The following is a 17216-nucleotide window of genomic DNA, read 5'->3' on the forward strand; positions in this document are numbered from 1 at the left end:
ATTACTCAATTTTTGCCCCCATGTTATTGCATCATCTATCTTCATATTACCCTATAAGGGAACAAAAATATCTCCCTAATTTGACAACATGTTATTGCATCAGCCATTGATTGCATCAGCCATTGGCGAGTTTGGTGAACTTGCTTGATTGACAATATTAGTGAATACATAGACTTTATCAGTGTTGTATATAGTATGCACAGAGAGACCATAAATAAGTCTAAAATCAGCTTTCCCGTAGAAAAAAACGAATTTTTTTTCGGCTCGTATGTAGGGGTGGGTAAGGAAATTTTGGACCCAAATGTAGGGGTGGGTTACCAATTTGGGGTGGGTATGTTTATGTAGGGGTGGGTTCCAACCTCTAGAAACTATGCGTTGATGTCAGCAGTCAAGCTTTGTGAGAAGTAATTCTCTTCATCAAATCTGTTGGGAGGTCTAGACATTCTTTTTCTGGAAGGCTTTGAGTTTCTCTAAGAAAATTTTCTTCATATGTCACTCCAACTGGTTGAAGGTGCTGATCTGCTTGAACTGGGTTTTCAATTTCGTTATTTTCTTCTTGAGCAAATTCTTCTATTGGTATTTCATGTGGTTCATCAATCTTCTCTTCTAGTGGAGTGTAAAAGTTACAGAACTGTTTGTTTTCATTACCTTTCAAGTCGTAAAATCTTTTCTCAAGAAAAACAGCATACCTGCTTCGAAAAAACTTTTGACTGAGTACATCAAATAATTTGTAGCCTTTCGTCCCTTCAGGATATCCGATAAAAATACACTTCTTTGATTTCTCTGAAAATTTCTTTCGTTAACTTGCAGGCATGTGAGCGTAAACTAGGCATCCAAATACTCTCAGATTAGAAACATCTGGTTTTTTATTGAACAAGCATTCAAACGGCGTAACTCCATTAAGTGATACTGTCGGACTTCGATTTCTCAGATAGACAGCTGTATTCACTGCTTCTGCGCAAAATTGTAACGGCATATTACTGTGTGATAACATTGATCTGGCTGATTCTACAAGTGTGCGATTCATTCGTTCCGATACACCATTCTGTGCTGGATTATACGGCACAGTAAGTTGATGTGTAATTCCTTTCTGCTTAAGGAATTCTTTAAATTCTTTGGAACAATATTCCCCACCATTGTCTGTCCGTAAAACTTTAACTGAACAACCAGTGATGTTTAAAACCATTGCATTAAATACTTTAAACTTCTCCAATACTTCATGTTTGTTCTTAATGAAATAAACATAAGTGTACCTTGAAATATCGTAAATAAAAAGAACAAAATACTTTTAACCACCAAGTGAATTTGTTGACATCGGTCCACAAACGTTACTGTGCACCAATTCAAACGATTTAGTTGCACGCTTTGCTTCCTTTTTGGGATACTTGGATTTATGATGCTTACCCATAATGCATCCCTCACATGGAGATTCTTCCTTAGGCGTAGTATCCATGCCAATAACCATACTATCATTCAGCAATTTTGAAACATTGTTCATTCCAAGGTGACCAAAACGATAATGCCATAACATTAAGTTATCATCTATTGCAACATTCACATAATTACCTTCAATGATTTTCAATACATACAGTTTTTCCAGCATTATACCACTTGCCAACAACTTTGTACCTCTAAGGGTTTCACATTGATCATCTCTGAAAGTAACACATGCTCCAAGCTTGACCATGGCTCTTACAGAAAGCAAATTCCTACCAAGATCTGGTACATACAACACATCTTGCAAACTTATCTTCTGAGGTCTTTCATTTGCATCAGCAATAATACGGCAAACCCCTTTACCATATGCAAGAATACTTCTGTTATCTCCAAGATTAACAATTGATGGATTTGAAAATTGAACATATTCAGTCAAATTGCTCTTATTATAGGTCATGTGCTGTGTGGCACCTGAGTCGATTATCCAGCAGTCATTATTCCATGAACTCGAGGTATACAATGCTTCGTCTTCCACCATATTATCATCATCCTCTTTCTCTACACAGCTAGCTGATTCACCTTTCTTTCTTTCATTACTTTTCTTGTTCTTGTCGTCGAGGACCTTCTTCTTTAGACAGTCACGAGCAAAAGCCCTCTTACACGACAGTTGTGACACTTTCCTTTAAATTGTGTCTTATAATCCCTTCGTTCTTTCCCTTTTCCATAAGTTGACTTGTCATTGTTGAATCTACCTCTTTGAACGGAATAGGCATCCTCATACCTTTTTTCATCACCCATTCTGTCCACATCATTCAACAACATGCCTTTGACTTTTTCAAACGTTAAGCTATCTTCCCCAACAGCATCTAATGCGGTAATCAGAGGTTTGTACTCATCAGGCAGACTTGCCAACAAGGTCATCGCCAATTCCTTGTCATTTACACTTATCCCCATCTCTCGCATTTGATCATGAAGTGAATGCATGTGATTGATATGTTGCAACATATTACTTTCAGACTGGAATTCGCAGGAAAAGTACTGCTGCCTTAACTTGATTTTCAGCAAAATTGACTCTCGTGCAAATTGGGCTTTTATGGCGTCCCAAGCCTCTTTCGCTGTTTTCGTTTCCCGGACATGAATTTGTTGTTCAGGCTCAACGGCCAAACAAATGTAAGTCCACGCCTTCTTCGCGGAAGATATAAACTTCGTTTTAACGGCTTCAGGAGCATCATCAGCAGGACTTTCTGCAGATCCATCGGCATGTTCAAATAGATCTAAACTTTCGAGGTGTAATCGCATGTTAAATGCCCAGTCGCGATAGTTTGTCCCATTCAGCTTTGTCATTTTCAATACAAAGTCGGGGACATCGCCATATTGTTGCACGCTTCAGTCTCACTTATTTAAAACATTTCATTGCTTTAAACTCAAATCTTCGATACTACCCAGACGTTCTAGTGTCCTGGGCCCATAACCTGTTAGAAGAGGTTTCTTACTGATAGGCAGATAGAATCATACAACCGTACAACATAACAATTGAGAAAATGTATTTTAACATAACATAACATGTGCTATCTTCTCTCGCGGAACAACAAGTAAGTTGGTCACAAGATTAACAATTTAGTTAAGAGTTATACAATGTGATGTCATTTCCTTTTAAAAATACATGGGGCAGTACTTTTGTTAAATGGGTAATCTTGCCATCTGTGGGCATGTTGAGAAGCTTGTTTTCAATAGCATAGCCAAGATTGCTTTTGGCATACACGCTGCCATCACTTTGCCGCCCACTATCACTAATATCAACCAGTGTGAATTTATAATTTGCATCACAAACTCCCAACAAAACAATGCTATGAGTCTTTTTGCATTTAAAAACCTTGATGCCTGTCGAGCAGGAGCAAACATTTGAACATGTTTTCCATCAATTGCTCTCAGCATATTAGGGAGGTTCCATCGATCTTCAAAATCTTTAGATACTTTTTTCCAATCACTTTCAGTGCAAGGTGTTTTCATGAACCCCATTTCCTTTAGTTTGTCCCAAAGTGCGTTGCATGTTTCGTAGATAATTCGGCCAACAGTCGTTGAGCTCATTCTATACATGGCAGCGATAGTTGTATGAGCAGAGTGACTAAAAGTATTTGGTCTACGCTTATCGGTTCTCGCATTTTTGTCTCTTTCTTACTTATCATCGGGGCAATATACCCCAGTCGGTCTCAAGTGTCAGGTAACATCCTGAAATATCTGAAAAACATTTCATGATCGTATAATCGCAAGTCATTAACCAGCAAACTGTACTCTCCTTTCTCATTTCTTTCCTCGTACAGTTTACGTATCCAAAATCTTGGTGGTTTTCGCTTTGTTTTCATGGATCTTACTCTATATGCATTAAGTAAAATCCTGATCTGATAATAGACTGGATATAGCTTCTACACGTATCAAAAGTGAAGCCTAATTATATATGCAAAATTCACTTCCGTGTACCACGGCGAGATACAAATTACTATAGAAATGTATGGCGGATAACGTTTACAAACATGGATTTTCGAATATTTAAGACCTTTCGCGACTCCTTACTAACCTCAAGTATTAGTCATGGATAAAAAAGGTTATGCGAATCGATTTGACAGCAAAATGATTCCTTTTGCTGTAAAATATCGACGTTAGTGTTGATTTGAAAGTTGTACATGCGAGAATGCATTTTGTCCCATCGTTGCCAATGCAAGATGGTTCACTGCTCGCTTTCCAATTTCTGAGACATTTATGATCTAGTATACGTTTCAGCTCTTTAGTAATGAGATGAGTCACTTTTTTTATCGGAAGTGAATTTTGCATATATAATTGCTTCACTTTAGCTACCTGTAAAAGCTATATCCAGTCTATTATCAGATCAGTAAGTAAAATCAAATGCCTTCGATGAAGTAAATAAATGCATTAAAGTTTGATTCACACCCCCCATTTTCTCAATTTCAAATTGCAATTTGCAATTCGTACTGCAGATGTGGCGCAGCGAATTTTTAAGACGATCGTCAAAAAATCGTCTAGTAGTGATCCACCTTAAATTAGAAAACAATTGACCTTACTTATAATCTTCTATTACATATGATAACATATTACAATCCAGCCAACAATAATGTTAAAAACAAATTCCAACACAGTTTAAAAAGATATTTTCTTTATAGTTCTTCTCGATATACTCGCGAAAGCAAACCTTGCTGCATAGTTCATTTTTTGTGCATTTCATTGGCTATGATCAATTCCATGACCCACCCACCTTTAAAGGTACAAGGGTCTTACATGCTGTCGGAGCATAACATTTTGCTTGTCAAAATTATTTTAAAAGGAGTGTTCATATCTCAAAGGATTTCATCGATCGCTCGTTAACGTTGGCATTGCTTCGAAGCCAGGATTCGAATTTTGTTTAAAAGTAGAGTAACACTTCATTTAAGGTAAGAAACTTGATTCACCGCTCATTCGGGCTGTGAATTTCAATACATAATTTCTATTTACGTAAATTTCCGTAAACCGTTCAAAATATCTGCCAAACTTGTAAAATTGACGAAAGTATCACACAACAAATGCTTTTCTACCTTATATCAAGTTGATTTCAGCTGGAGTTCAAACTTTTAGGACGATTTTAGTGTATATATTGTAGTACTGAAAATTGCGTCATCTAATCTTATCATGCTCACGATTTGCCCACTTTATTTTTCAATTATGACTTTTTATTGCCGGTAAATGATTAAATAAATACTGAGCTCAATGTGATAATTCATGAAAATTTCAAAAATGTGTGGGGAAATATTGTTTAACAAGTTTATTAATGCAATTGACATCGCAAACTAAAAGGGGAATTTCAGGTGAATTTTCGTAGTATCTTTAAAAATGCTATTTGCTTTTGTCGATAGGATGTTATTAACAATTGTTTTGGTTATTGAGTCACATTGCAGTTACAAATGGCGCGGTTTCTTCAATTTTCCTATTCTGAAATTTTCCCCTAAAAGAGGACTCAAGATAGAAAAACATACCTTGAAATTTTATTTGGAGATACCAATAACCATGGGTCAACTTTAATTTTCATCTTTAATTGCTCATTTCATATTGTATTTGCCTCTGTAAATGACATGGAACAGACTCTGAGACCTTATATATTTCTGTAGAAATGAAGAAATATGTTGATGATGTAACATGCAAATCAACAATGACTGGTAAAAATTTTTATTTGTGTCAAGTAAACACACCAACATCACTTGAAGAGGTTTGCCACTCACACACAGCTGACTCAATTAATCCATTTGATTCTGTACTGAATCACTTGATTCTACATGGTCAACCTGATTTGAAACTGCCTTCAACAGATTTCTACTCATCAAACTTGAACTCAAGCATTCCACCTGAATATGAGTGGGAAAATTCTTGCCCATATGACTTGGACAATGATGATGATAAAGGAAATAATATGGACAGTCATCACTCTATCCAGCCGACAGCACATACTATATGGAAAGATGGAGAAGAGTATGGAAAGAAGGAGTTTGACCAAGTTAGTGGGTTCCATTTTAGAACTGCTACTCAAGACAATGATGAACATATTGATATAGACAAAAATTCACTTACTCCTGTGTCATCCAATGAACTTCAAAGTTGTGATTCATTTATACCAACTCATCAATATGACTTTCAGTTGTCCAGAACATTAGACACTGAAGCATTCAATTCATGTCCAAGCGACTTGGACCAAATTGATGACAAAGACACTGTCAGCACAATTCCTTATCTTCTGCAATCTCCAAGTAAAAAAGAGCCTGAAAACATACAAGAGAGGGATGATCCATCAAATTCTAAGTCATCAAATATATGCAAATCCAAGTCACTTTTTCCTTCTGTTTCTGAATTGAATCTATCAGAATCCAACTCATACAATCACTTTCATTCACCAAATCAATCAGATACTATGTCTTTTGATCTTTCACATAATTCACATTTGGATGCAAACAACCAATCAGTTTCATATTCACTCCAAACTTTGGATTCAGAGTTGTGTAATATTGAGGTTCCCAAGTCACTTGATCTAATGGATTCTGAGGAATCAGATTCAACTGTTTCAGAGTCTGTGGATCAATCCAAGTTCAAAACACTAAATCAGTCTCATGCCAGGTCACCTTGCCTTTCTTATTTTGAGTTACCTCATTCACTTGATTCCAAGTCAATTAATCTCTCCAATTCAGAATTCTTTCAATCACTAGATTTGTTGGTATCTGAACCATTTGAATCAGATTTACCTGATATATTTGATTCTAGTTTACCAGATCAACCTGGTTCTGATTCACTACATTTATCTGATACTTATTCACATGATTCATTGGAATCTAATCCTACTGTTTCATCCAATCCTAATTCATTTGATCTATCTTATCCATATTTAACATATTCATTTAATTCTCACTCAAATATTTTGTCCAATTCAAATGATTTTTCAAATTCTGGCGAAAGTTCTCATCCAAATTCATTTCTATCCAACTCATCTCAATCAAATTCACCTGATTCTAATTCACCAAATCCTCGTGACTCTGATTCAAATGTTCCATGGAAGTCTGACTCTACTATTTTACCTGCTTCTGATTTACCATATTCATCTTATCCCGATCCCCTTGATTTGTTGAATTCAGACTCATTAGATTTGGATTCAAGAAGCTTGCCATGTCTATCTTATTTAAATTCACCTGTATCAGGCTCACCATATTCACCAGTTTCACCCGAGCCACCAGATCCACAAGATGCATTACATTCTCATTCTTTACATTTATCAGAATCAGATTCAAATTCATCTAAATCAGATTTATCATATCCATCTGATTCTGATTCTTTAGATCCATCGCTTTCTAACTCAAATGATTCGTCTGATTCTGTGAACAGTTTTGATTCAAAACCTGAATCAGATGCACAAGATGTGCCTGAAGCATCTGGTTCTGATTCATCAGATTTTTCCAATTCAGATTCGTTGGAGTCTGATACAACCAATTTATTAGATCAATTAGATTCTGATTCATCAGTGTTGCATTCAACAGATTGGCCATGCTCATGTGATACTGATTTAGATCCACCAGAATTGGATTCAAATTCATTTGAATCAGATTCAGCATATTCACCTGATCAATCTCATTCTGATTCACCAAATCCATCACATTTTGATTTATCAGCTCTATCTTATGATTCATATTTAAAAGTAACTTTCCTAATCCACAAGATTCTGATCCGATGGACTCGAATTCAAGTGATTTCAATACAGCTCTTCATTCTCATCCATCTACCTTACATGTTAATCCCTCCACATGATTTGGGATTACTTCATCTACCAGATTCTAATTTCGCAACTGAGCAAGGTGTTACCATAAACCATATCCTCCCAATCCAGTTAAGCAAGGAACAACATGATTTTGAACAAGATGTTACCTTAAACCATTTCCTCCCAATCCAAGAAAGCGAGAAAAAGCATGATTTTGAACAAGGTGTTGCCATAAACCCACTCCTCCCAATCCAAGAAAGTGAGGAACAGCATGATTTTGAACAAGATGTTGCCATAAACCCACTCCTCCCAATCCAGGAAAGTGAGGAACAGCATGATTTTGAACAGGATGTTGCCATAAACCCACTCCTCCCAATCCAGAAAAGAGAGAAACAGCAAGATTTTGAACAAGGTGTTGCCATAAACCCATTCCTCCCAATCCAGGAAAGTGAGGAACAGCATGATTTTGAACAAGATGTTGCCATAAACCTACTCCTCCCAATCCAAGAAAGTAAGGAACAGCATGATTTTGAACAAGATGTTGCCATAAACCCACTCCTCCCAATCCAAGAAAGTAAGGAACAGCATGATTTTGAACAAGATGTTGCCATAAACCCACTTCTCCCAATCCAGGAAAGTGAGGAACAGCATGATTTTGAACAAGATGTTGCCATAAACCCACTCCTCCCAATCCAAGAAAGTAAGGAACAGCATGATTTTGAACAAGATGTTGCCATAAACCCACTTCTCCCAATCCAAGAAAGTGAGGAACAGCATGATTTTGAACAAGATGTTGCCATAAACCCACTCCTCCCAATCCAAGAAAGTAAGAAACAGCATGATTTTGAACAAGATGTTGCCATAAACCCACTCCTCCCAATCCAGGAAAGTGAGGAACAGCATGATTTTGAACAAGATGTTGCCATAAACCTACTTCTCCCAATCCAGGAAAGTGAGGAACAGCATGATTTTGAACAAGATGTTGCCATAAACCTACTTCTCCCAATCCAAGAAAGTGAGGAACTACATGATTTTGAACAAGATGTTGCCATAAACTCACTTCTCCCAATCCAGGAAAGTGAGGAACTGTAAAATTGTTACATTGATATGACGAAAAAATATTTAGAAGAAGAATTGTATATGGTGGTGAAATTTTTGACGCATATACTTCAATGATTCGTACAAACGTTTGTAGACCTAACATTCGTTATCATTTGTGCCTGATTATATAACGCTCATTCAAAAAAGTACTTGCATGATTGATTCTGAGGTATTCTTCAAGTTTTGTAATATTACGATAATAACTAATCGTTCATTGCATGAATTATGATAGTTAAATTTTATAATAATTTTTTCAAAAACTTATGTTGTGACCTTAAATCTAATGTTTATTGATGCTTTATATAACTAATTGTGATTATATCAATGTTTTAAGAAAATGCAATCTACATATGATGGTTTCTTTATCTTTTTCGCGTAGGTACTTCTACATGCGTATGTAAAATCATTTGTCAGCCCCATGAAGCTAACCCAAACTTATCTAATTCATGTATAAAATGATGTATATATAATAATAACCACACAAATATTTGCATAGCACGACTAATCATCTCCGGCTGCCATTCCTGCTTTGTGTAGTGTAAGAAAATCAACAAAAATTATAATAAAATACTTATATTTAGAACAAATGCGCATAGCTTGAGTAAGAACTTTTCTCGCACGATTTAATATTAAAACACGTGACAATTAGAATTTTATCTCACATTCTTTTCTTTTTGATGCATCGGTTGATGCAAAGTTCAACGTTTGAAACTGACCTAACAACGGACTCCAGCCACTCCTTCATGAAGAAAGCTTGTTCAAGTGGAGAGAGAAGAGACAGGGGGTTAAATAGCACAAGAGTATACAATACTTGAAAGGACGCTGAATTTTACCCAATTCAATACTTGAAAATAGAAGAAGTGATGGTATGCCCCCCCGACCCTCCCCTTCTACCGCGGTATCTTAGATACAGACCAATAAACCGCTTGTTCACAGCTTAAAATACATAATTTGTGAAAACGTTTCACTTTCTACTGCTTTAAACTTGTTACATTTAGACTTTTGAAATTTTACAATAATTTATCAAAAGTTCATGGAACTTTTCAAAAACTCTTAATAAAAATAATTTTGATTCTATAACTTATTCGTTACTAACATAGTTTCTAGACCGTTTTGTTTTGATTACTTCCTAAAAAGTGGCCACCATTTTTTCATTATAAAATTTGGTCAGTCAAGAAAAAGTATGTTGTGTTACGTACTTTCACCTGGGTCTAAAGAAGTAAACTTTTCCTCAAGAGTCAAGACAACAAGACATACTTTTACAAGATTTAAAAAAAATTTTCGTGCTTCAGCGTGCTGTCAAGTGAGAATTATGAGATACCAATGCCTGCTTCATACATCGCATTTTACATGCGCCGAATGCATTAGAGGCAAAAGAAAATGAGATAAAATTCCTCATTATCTTTTGAATGTATTTGGCTCATGTAAAATGCGACGTATGAAACAGGCCCAAGTCTCGTCTACAGTTTTTATTTTATGCTTCGAACTTACGGCAATAGTTCACTCACCAATTTAGTAAATTACTTTCGAACGACTTAAAATTATAGCATTCAAATCAAAATTCAAAAATATTGTTGTTGGCTTCCAAAGCCGAAACACATGGCACATGGTGTACACGACGACGTAAAAACTTTGCAAGACGTTTATAAAGTGGATGAATAAATCGATAAACCTTTACTAGTTGTTACAATAGGAACACCTGGATCTACTGTTTAAACACAGGATAGTAAGACTCCACGAAAAACAAAGCCATAAACTACATCCAGTCTCAAAACCCTAAACAAACATCCATTATTGTGATTAATATTGAACAACATCACTATATTCAGTATATTGCTAACCGCAAACGAATTTTCTTGCTGATGTTTTCTTTTACAAGCGGAAATACATTATAATTCTTTTCACATGTGAATATCACTAAATTTGCTTTCAAAATACATCCAAAGCGCGTAAGATGTGATTCAAACACTAAACAACTAGAACTGGTTCGGCTATGAGCTATGCTTGTATAATTCAACGCTATTACGCAAGTTCGATGTTTCCAAACAACACATCGTATTGGTACATGTTTGCAAAGTGAAGATGACGACTGCTAAGGTTGTCGAAATGTCAGTCAACAACAACAAAAACAGTCCTTCTCAGGACTATACCAACCTGGACAATCTACATTTACAAACATGTAACGATACTCCCGGTTCAAACCATTTACTTTACATCATATCGAAATGCTAAAATATTTTCGCTACATAAGATATTCAAAAGAATATATTTTAGAGAAAGTTCATGAATCATCCAAACCTGTCGAAGAAGTCAAAGGTACACGAAAATCTGCCTGGGTTTGCCTTCGATGATTGCTTGTTAGTTGTTCGTCCATATTTCGAAGCAGTCAAATATTTTGGTGAAATGCGTGGTCAGATCTTAATGTAACTCACGACAATGACATAAGGCTACTTAGAATGTGAGAAGAAAATAATAGGACAGCAAGTTCTTTGTAAAAGAAAAAACTAATTTCTAGTACAAAGTCTAAAGCTACTGGTCAATTGGCAAAGCCAAAGCGAGGAGAAAAAAAAATAAAGCCCCTAGGCCGACGCTATATTGACATATTTTTATCACACATTAATCGCCCCCACGCATGTCATTGATGATGTCACGTGCCATTTTACTATAACATCCCCTCAGACCCTCACGAAGGTTTACAATGCTCTACGAAGTTGTGATACATGATATTTTTCTTTCCAATGGAAATTTTTAGTTCAAGAAATATATGCTCTAGATGATTAGATGAGCAAATGATCTGAGGAGGCAAAATCATGAGAAAACTTTGAAAACTCAGATCTCTAGAAGGCTGAAAATAGTCATTTTATAGATAACTTTTTTAAAGTCATTATATTACTTGCTCTACGGAAATAGCAACATCTTAGAAAATATTTTTTTCAAAACATTTTTTCCAAGAATTAATAGCCCAAAGGACCTAGGTGTTGATTACATAAGAAAGTTATCAAGGCTAGGAGAAGCAGAATGTGATTAATATATACAATGAATCCCACATCTACTGTGCTTAGAAACAAAAAGAGGGACAAAAAATTTCGTTGAATACAGCCAATTTACACATTGCCCATTGACCAATATGTTAAGCATACTTACGAATAAAGTTATTGTACAGTTACAATGCTTGATTATTCCCAATGGTTATTGAATTTGTTACTTTTTGAATATTTAATGAACTTCTCGGCTAACCTTGAAAATTCCAACAACTTATTGACAACAAAAGTTATTTGGTTACAACAGATAGGGTGCCTCTCCTTTTTGACTAGAAATTATTGGATACAAAAAAATATCAAGTTCTTTTTCCCCATAATATCTCTAACCTGTATGTACTTTCCTGTTAATGACATTGGCATAATCTTGGACGTGACGATATTTGAACCTTAATTAACTTACTTGAGTAAGTCTACATTTTACTATGGACTAATGATAAAAATTTTCTATTTATGTTCTAATTTATTCTGTCTATTCCATAACAGGGGCGTAGCAAAACTCGTTGATGAGGAAGGTGGGAGGGTTGAAATTTTTGAATGCATATCTTAATCTATAGAAAACAATGGATTTCAAAAAGAATTTAATTCTGCAGAACATACATTTATGAATACGTTCTCCCCCAAATATTGAGGTTGCTAAACAATTGCATATGGATGTAAAATTTATGATCATTATAACAATTTCAATGGTTTTAAAAAGACAAATCGTATTTCGACATGCCATAACAAATTACAGTCATCAAAGCTCTGGAGGAACCGACATAAAATCAAAATGACAGTCCATATTCTGCCTGCTGTCCTCAAAGAGATTGCAGACCTCAAGGTGTCTTAATTCAAGTCCATTTAGTTCATCTCGATTTGTTTCCTGAAGTGAATTGGCATCATCAACTTCGTTGGGTTCCTCTGTCAGAAATTATAGAAATTAGTAAAAAGGTTTTTTACTTGTTTGAAAGTGTAGTCGAGAACGGTATGTAGTGAGAGACAGCCAATCTATTGACTCGTGAAAGTCATAGTGGAATATATCGTAAACAAGCCTAAAGGAAAATAACAGAATCACTTTAAGGCAGGCCCTGTGAATTCAGGAGTTCGTTCCCATGTACTTTACTTATGTCACTGAAATTCGAACAACAAATACTTAATACATGATATTTACCTTTTGATGAAAATGCTTTGCACAATTTTATCGAAATTTTCGTAAGGCGTCTTCTCCAATGAATACGATGACTAGAAAATGAAAGTATTGATCTCAAGAAGAATGTTATATGATCTCTGCGTGACTAGAAATACTATATGATTAAATATCATGTGTATAAACTCACGCTAGTTAACCTTTTTTCTTTTAATAATTGACGAAAATTAGTCAATTTGATAAAAGAATTTTTGTTTTCACAAGAATTATTCCACAATATACAGCATAAGACTTCGGAAGAGAAATTTTTTATTTCACAGTAAATGCTACACGCAAGAAAATACTAAAGTTTAAAGTGCTAATTTAATAGTCAATTGGTAAAGAAGTGACGACAATAAAAGTGTAGATTTTAGTAGAGGTCTGGTAGTGCAGCCAACAAAGATATTAAAGAAAGTTGAAACATTGCCCAGAAAAACTCAGTTCAACTGTACTACTGACTTGTTTTACTAAAAATTGAGGGAATTAAAATGTTTACGACAGGGATGTACAATTTATTTTTGGGAGTTAAATCTAAAGTTGCGTGCCCCCCTGTACCCCTCCTCAGTAAATCTGTCCATGTTTTATAGTGGTTATCTCATTAATAGCAGGAGACATGGTAAAGCTGTAATGGAGAAAGTTTTTTTAAAATACTTTTGTTTTCTTGGATTACAGTAAGTCACTCAACAAATATGGAATAAAGAACAATTTTTTCTTAAAAGAAAACTTACATCGTCGATAGGGAAGCAATTCTTATACTTATTCTTATTATTATTATTATTATTATTATTATTATTCTTACAACCCTACATCACACAAAGCCACCACAATCAGAATATTAACAAGACGTGCACAAATCATATGTGATTCACCGGACCCTCTACACAACGAAAACAACTATCTCAAACGTGTTTTTGACAAAAACAACTATAACTCTGACTTTATCAAACGCAACACTTACAAACCCAATGAATCCAACGAAACGAACAACTCAGTGACAACAGCAACGATACATTACTTTAATAGTACGTCTGAGACTATTTCGCGTATCTTACGACCATACAACATACGTGTCGCACTTAAACCAATTACAACGTTACGACAAGTACTAACGAACATGAAAGACAAAGAACAACCCAACGAATGACAAGGTGCAGTTTACAAAATAAACTGCTCCGACTGCCACGCCTCCTATATCGGGGAAACTTGCAGGAGCTGAAACATAAGACTTACTGAACGCAAACGAGCTACTAAGAAACAACACAAAACTAATCACATTGCCGAACATTACCGAATCACAAAGCACAACATTGACTTGGACTCGGCAAAATGCATTACTTACAGTACTGACTATAGACAACGGCTTACATTAGAAAGTTGGTATACCAACTTGGAACAAACCCTCCTGAACAGATCACAGCAATTACCGGCACCTTACAAACGACTTATTCAGAATACAAAAAAATGATCAACTAAGAACATTACATTCCACACTAATTCACAATGACAATACACAATTGATACCCACACATTACAACTAAAAACATCACACCTAAATCACACTTCACAACTAAAAACATTTCACTTCACACTAATCCACAATGACAATACACATTTCCTGTACACACAATACAATGACGTAAGAAAAGATAACAAATACGGCTAACCTGACGTTAACTCCTCATTTGACTCTGAAGATGACTACCGCTAAGTAGTCAGTCAACAACAACAAAAACAGTCCTTCTCAGGACTATACCAACCTGGACGATCTACATTTACAAAAATGTAACGATACTCCCGGGTTCAAACCATTTACTTTAATGGCTAGTCATACCTATGTGCTGATTATTATGCAAACGATTTTATATCAATTAATCAAATGAAGTTGCTGATAAAAAAAGCAGAAAAAATGTTTATAGATGTCGATCGTCCAGGTTAGTAAAGTCCTAAGCACGATTGTATGTGTTTATATTGGCTGAGCTTAGCGGCAGTCATCTTTACGGTCAAGAGTTAAAAAAGACATCAAAAACTTTCACTCCTTACTAGGAAGCTAGTTCAATTCTTCTTTTGTCTTTTGCAAAAAGATCTATAATTTTTTTATGTCTGGATTAATGCCCAGATGAATATACAATAAAGCAAGACCATTTAACCTTTCAGCAGCCATAGTATTTCTCGTATAGTTCTTTAACCTTCACAAAGCAGAGAACGACCTCTCACACTCACATGAAGTGACTGGAATAGTACCTAAAATCTTTAACAGTACTTTTATATTCTTAAAACCTGGGAAATTGACCGACTTTAAAGTAGAAGAGATATTTTCAGGAAGACAGGTTGAAGAAGACGATTCCAAGTATTTCTGTCAGAGATCAAGTTCACCATTTAAAGCCATTGGATATGGAAGATCATCCAAGAACAAAGAAGAAAATGAATAAAATTTTTCCTTCCAAGAAACACCGTGAGAAAGACACAAAAGTAACTTGGATGGAGCTAAAAACAAGCCATTATTTATGCTAGTTGCAAACCTTTTTTCTAACTCAAACCTTTTTTTGAACTCAGAACACAAGTGACCAATTAAGGGAATGTTAATTGTTTTCTTAAAGCAATCAGATACAGATACTGACGGAACATTACTACTAAATGTCTGACGACCACAAACTCTAGGTTTTTCTGTTCAACACCCACCTTTTCTGCCATCGTCAATGCAATATTGTACCAGTTAGCATCATAAACATCGACTTCATTTCTTACAGTTCTCGACAATTTTTTTAATGCCTCAATCAAGTTCAAGCCGTCAGCAATATCATTACTAGAAGACTGAAGTAACTGAGTAACTGGAAGTGTAAGATTAAAAATACATCTAGTTATTACGCGTGCTGCAATAAAATCAAATTTAGTCAAAAGGTGTAGCAGAGGGGAAGCTTTACTAGAGGTTTCACGATTACACTTGCCGTCAACGTTGAAACTCATTTCTTCCAAGGAAAAGACAATAGCAACATGCAGTTCTTCAAAAGTATCTAAGCTAGTAAGACGTTTAACCCATGTTGTCTTACAAGCACTTTTCAATCTCTTTTTTTTTCAGAATCTGTACAGTGCTCTCAAAATTATTTGTCTGCCCTGAGAAGAGTTGAAAATTTAGCAACTTCCTTCACATGTTCCAAAACATTTCTTACGTATTGAACAGCACAATCTAACAAATACTAAGATTTAATCTGTGACTGAAACAATGTGTGTGAATGTCTTTCTCGTTCAAATTCTTAATCCTTGCAGCAAGACCAAGACAAAGCACCTGCTTCATCATACCCCTGCCCACGACAGTCCTGAATGTCAAAATTCAACTCTTCGTTTAAACATTTCAACATCAAAGATGCAAGGTCCTTCCCAGACATACCCTCACTACAATGAATGAAACGAAACAGTGCTTCCCTTATGTTGAACGCCTCGACAACAAAACGCAAAACCAAAGACATTGTTCTTTATTAGAAATAACACATGTTTCGTCTGCAATCAATGCATAAAACGTGCTCTTTTTTACTTCAACTAGAAGCTGCTCAGTGATGAATTGATCACAACACCTAATTAACTCATTCTGAGTAAATTTAGAGATGTGCGAGGCATTTTTATCATGATGCTTAAGATGGGTTTGCAAAATGGTGTACCCTGCACGAATATGGAAGTTTAATACTTCAATAAAATTACCAACATGCTTTTCAGAATATTCACCAACTTCAGGATGATCCTGAGAATCATCCCGATGACCTTTAAGTGGTAACTGAGGGCGACCTGCAAGAATGATGTTATCAACTACTGGAACTAATTTTTTCCTGTTGTTTGAAATATTTTTCTTTAAGCTACTGTCAATCATGACTTTTATTGGGTGGCTTTTCCTGGAATTCTGATCCAATATGTCCTTAAGAAGAGCAGCAGTGTGAACATGAGGACCTGATGATGTACTTATATACCTTTTAAATGCACTTTTAGCATCAGGCCAATGTGTCGATGGCTCAGAAAAAAATTTTGATTCGATTGTTTTTGGAGAGAAACCTATCACCAAACAAAACACATTTAGACTTGGACAATATGAAAGCCAAAGAGAATCCTTCATCCAATTATGTCGAAAGGACCTACTGCAACCATTTACATCAACAGTTTTAGGATATTCATAACATTTATCAGGTACGAATACATTCTTCACGTT

General features: G+C 35.5%; 1 protein-coding gene across 1 annotated transcript; it reads left to right on the forward strand.

Moving 5' to 3' along the window:
* The first annotated feature begins 4760 nt into the window (after positions 1–4760).
* LOC124452050 (dentin sialophosphoprotein-like) lies at positions 4761–8918 on the forward strand. Its single transcript, XM_047002644.1, has 3 exons — positions 4761–4880; positions 5592–7657; positions 8913–8918. The coding sequence occupies exons 2-3, from the start codon at positions 5594–5596 to the stop codon at positions 8916–8918; spliced, it is 2070 nt and encodes a 689-aa protein (XP_046858600.1). The 5' UTR covers positions 4761–4880; positions 5592–5593.
* The last annotated feature ends 8298 nt before the right edge of the window (positions 8919–17216 follow it).

The sequence above is a fragment of the Xenia sp. Carnegie-2017 genome, unplaced genomic scaffold (assembly GCF_021976095.1).
Source record: "Xenia sp. Carnegie-2017 unplaced genomic scaffold, XeniaSp_v1 HiC_scaffold_24, whole genome shotgun sequence".
Classification (NCBI taxonomy): Eukaryota; Metazoa; Cnidaria; class Anthozoa; order Malacalcyonacea; family Xeniidae; genus Xenia; species Xenia sp. Carnegie-2017.